The sequence below is a fragment of the Lepus europaeus genome, chromosome 15, assembly GCF_033115175.1.
Source record: "Lepus europaeus isolate LE1 chromosome 15, mLepTim1.pri, whole genome shotgun sequence".
Classification (NCBI taxonomy): domain Eukaryota; kingdom Metazoa; phylum Chordata; class Mammalia; order Lagomorpha; family Leporidae; genus Lepus; species Lepus europaeus.
In genome coordinates, this window is record NC_084841.1 from 36,883,377 (window position 1) to 36,886,138 (window position 2,762).

The window sequence follows — 2,762 nt, forward strand, 5'->3', positions numbered from 1 at the left end:
CTCCCAATCCCAGCAACAGCACAGAAGCCCCATCATATCCATCTCCAACTGGTTTCTAATACGCTAGGATTAGGGGACCTTTGTCAAAGCAACTGATACAAAGGGCTCCCAAATGCTGTGCCCAAACACGGCTGCCAAACACATGGAAGTAAACAGTGCACTGGCCCAGATGCTTCTTGAGTCAGTTTGACCTTGCAATGCAGTTTGCATCCTTGAAATTGACAGTCTGTAGGGGAAGGGAGAATGTGAGGGAGTGAAGATGACATTGCCTCCTATTAGCTCACCCTTTCAACATTAAACAGAGACCAAGAGAGAAATGGTTCCAACATTCACCACATATATTTCTTCTTACGTAGTCTAAGCTGAGAATGCCATGTAAATGGGTCACTGCGAAATGCAGCAATTTAATTTTTCTCCAATCAAAATAAGAAACAAACCAGTATGATCTCACTCCTAGTAACTTTTGAAGGTTTACAGCAGTTAAAGTATTTTTGCTTCTATGTATGAAGGTTAAAAAATCATTTTTTCATAAAATACCAGAGCAACCAATTTCACCATCGAGTAAAAGTAAAAATTGGGATTCTTTTTTAAATTAGTCCAAAGTGGCATTTAGGAACTTAGTTGTAGGCTGTTGCGATGACACCATGACAAACCAAAGTGTAGGGTTGGGCCTGGTTTTGTTTCGGTTTTCTTTTCAATATCCAATGCTCGTGGATTAAGTTCTGGAAATGTTCCAATTGTAAGGCAGGGATCTGTTTGGATTCCACCACGGGTATGCTCCTTGGGTTGGATGCTGGAGGGCGAGGCACGTTTTGCCGGACCCACGTCGACTACCTAGTAGTCATCAAGGTCAAAAAATTCATCGTCTCCTCCTTGATATTCCATTCCCTGGAAATCTACTCGGTACCGCAAGATACCTCCAATTCCACCAAACACAAACTGGGATCCTTCTTGTGACTTATCTGTGACAATTTCCAATGTAGCTCCAATTTTTTATAGTTGTTAGCAAACCATTCCAACAGGGGCATGCTCTCGATCAGCTCATGTTCCTGTCCTGTCTCTTTGTCTGTGAAATGAGATTTATCCTTCTCTTGTCCTGGAGTTAGGTAAAGAATTTTCTCCTCTTCTGTGCCTTGGCAATGAAGAACGTATCTCATTATATCCAAATTTTCATAGACTATTAGAATTTCTACGGCTCCCATTTCCAAAGCTTTTAGCATATCTTCAACTCCAAAACAGTGCTTGCCCAGTACTTGACTGATTTCATCAAAGTATCCTCCTATTGGCCGGCCCCCCGGCTCACTAGGCTAATCCTCCGCCTTGCGGCACCGGCACAACGGGTTCTAGTCCTGGTCAGGGAGCCGGATTCTGTCCCGGTTGCCCCTTTTCCAGGCCAGCTCTCTGCTGTGGCCAGGGAGTGCAGTGGAGGATGGCCCAAGTGCTTGGACCCTGCACCCCATGGGAGACCAGGAGAAGCACCTGGCTCCTGCCTTCAGATCAGTGCGGTGCGCTGGCTGCAGTGCGCCAGCTGCGGTGGCCATTGGAGGGTGAACCAACGGCAAAGGAAGACCTTTCTCTCTGTCTCTCTCTCTCACTGTCCACTCTGCCTGTCAAAAAAAAAAAAAAAAGTATCGTCCTATTAATTTCTTCTCTTGAATGAATTTCACGTTGGAGAGGACCTCAGTAGATAACTCAATAGCTTGGTTGAATCCATTTTCACCGCCATAGGATATATCAACTAACTTTAAAACTTTTGATTGCAACTTCTGATCAAACATATCAGATTGACTTAGTTCAGTTTTAAAGTCAGCTGATCCAGCTAAAACGAGACCAGCCACATTCACTTTGTCCCCAGAAATAAACAGCTGTACAGCAGTCTCTGCTACTTTCCGAACACAGTTGTGTCGCTTTTCCATTCTTAAACGGGCAAAACGCAAGGCTGACTGACCTCCTCTACCGTGTTTCTTTGGGAGATCCACAGTGAATTCGTGCAGGACTTCTCTTGTATTTCCCTGCAGTGTGCCAAAAAGTGCACCACTACCATCTATTACAATGAAGCCATTGCTATCATCTGAAAGTAGTGCTGTAAGAGCCTCTGTATGGAATTTGTTGTCACACAAATACAATGACATATTAATTGGTTTGAAAGGTTCAAAGTCAATGTTGACTTTCTTTTCCTTTCCTTCTTCTGTTACAATTGTTCCACAGTAGACAACCAGACCATTTGGAGGTCCTTTGTTATAAAGTTTGAGTCTTTGCTGTACAGATGCAATGGCTCCCAGGACTGAAAGGCGGTTTACTCGTGTCTTAATGTTGGATGCAGTTCCAAATTCATCTGCTAACATTTTTGCCACTCGGGAAATCTGGTCTTTGGGAGGAATGATCAATGATATCATGCTGGTGCCATTGCCGCGGGCCGCCTCCAAGCTCTTAATGAGCTTCTTGATCTTCCAGATTTCCACGTTCCTATCGGCAGCACTGGGGTCGTTCACCATCTTCTCGCCTCCTCCTCCCTAAGGGCCCAGACTTGGGCGGCAGCGGCTGCTCCTCCCCGGCGGCAGCTCTGATGTAGGACACCGGCTCCCTCTCTCCAGGCAGCTGCATGGGATGCAATCCGCTCACATGGGGCCTGTCAGTATCAATGTATCTTTATGTACTATGTTGTTATTAACAACAAAATAATCTGTATCTATAAATATTACCTGTTTCATTTGCTTGTCATATTACACAATTTAAAACAAGCTCACCAGTTCATTTATCTC

At 44.5% G+C, this 2,762-nt stretch overlaps 1 protein-coding gene across 1 annotated transcript; it reads right to left on the reverse strand.

Moving 5' to 3' along the window:
* Positions 1–544: 544 nt before the first annotated feature.
* On the reverse strand, positions 545–2,553 carry LOC133774152 (eukaryotic peptide chain release factor subunit 1-like). The gene is given in 3 exon segments (XM_062211774.1): positions 545–989; positions 992–1,276; positions 1,634–2,553. Coding segments are annotated over 3 exon segments (1,302 nt in total). The 5' UTR covers positions 2,496–2,553; the 3' UTR covers positions 545–834.
* Between the last annotated feature and the right edge of the window lie 209 nt (positions 2,554–2,762).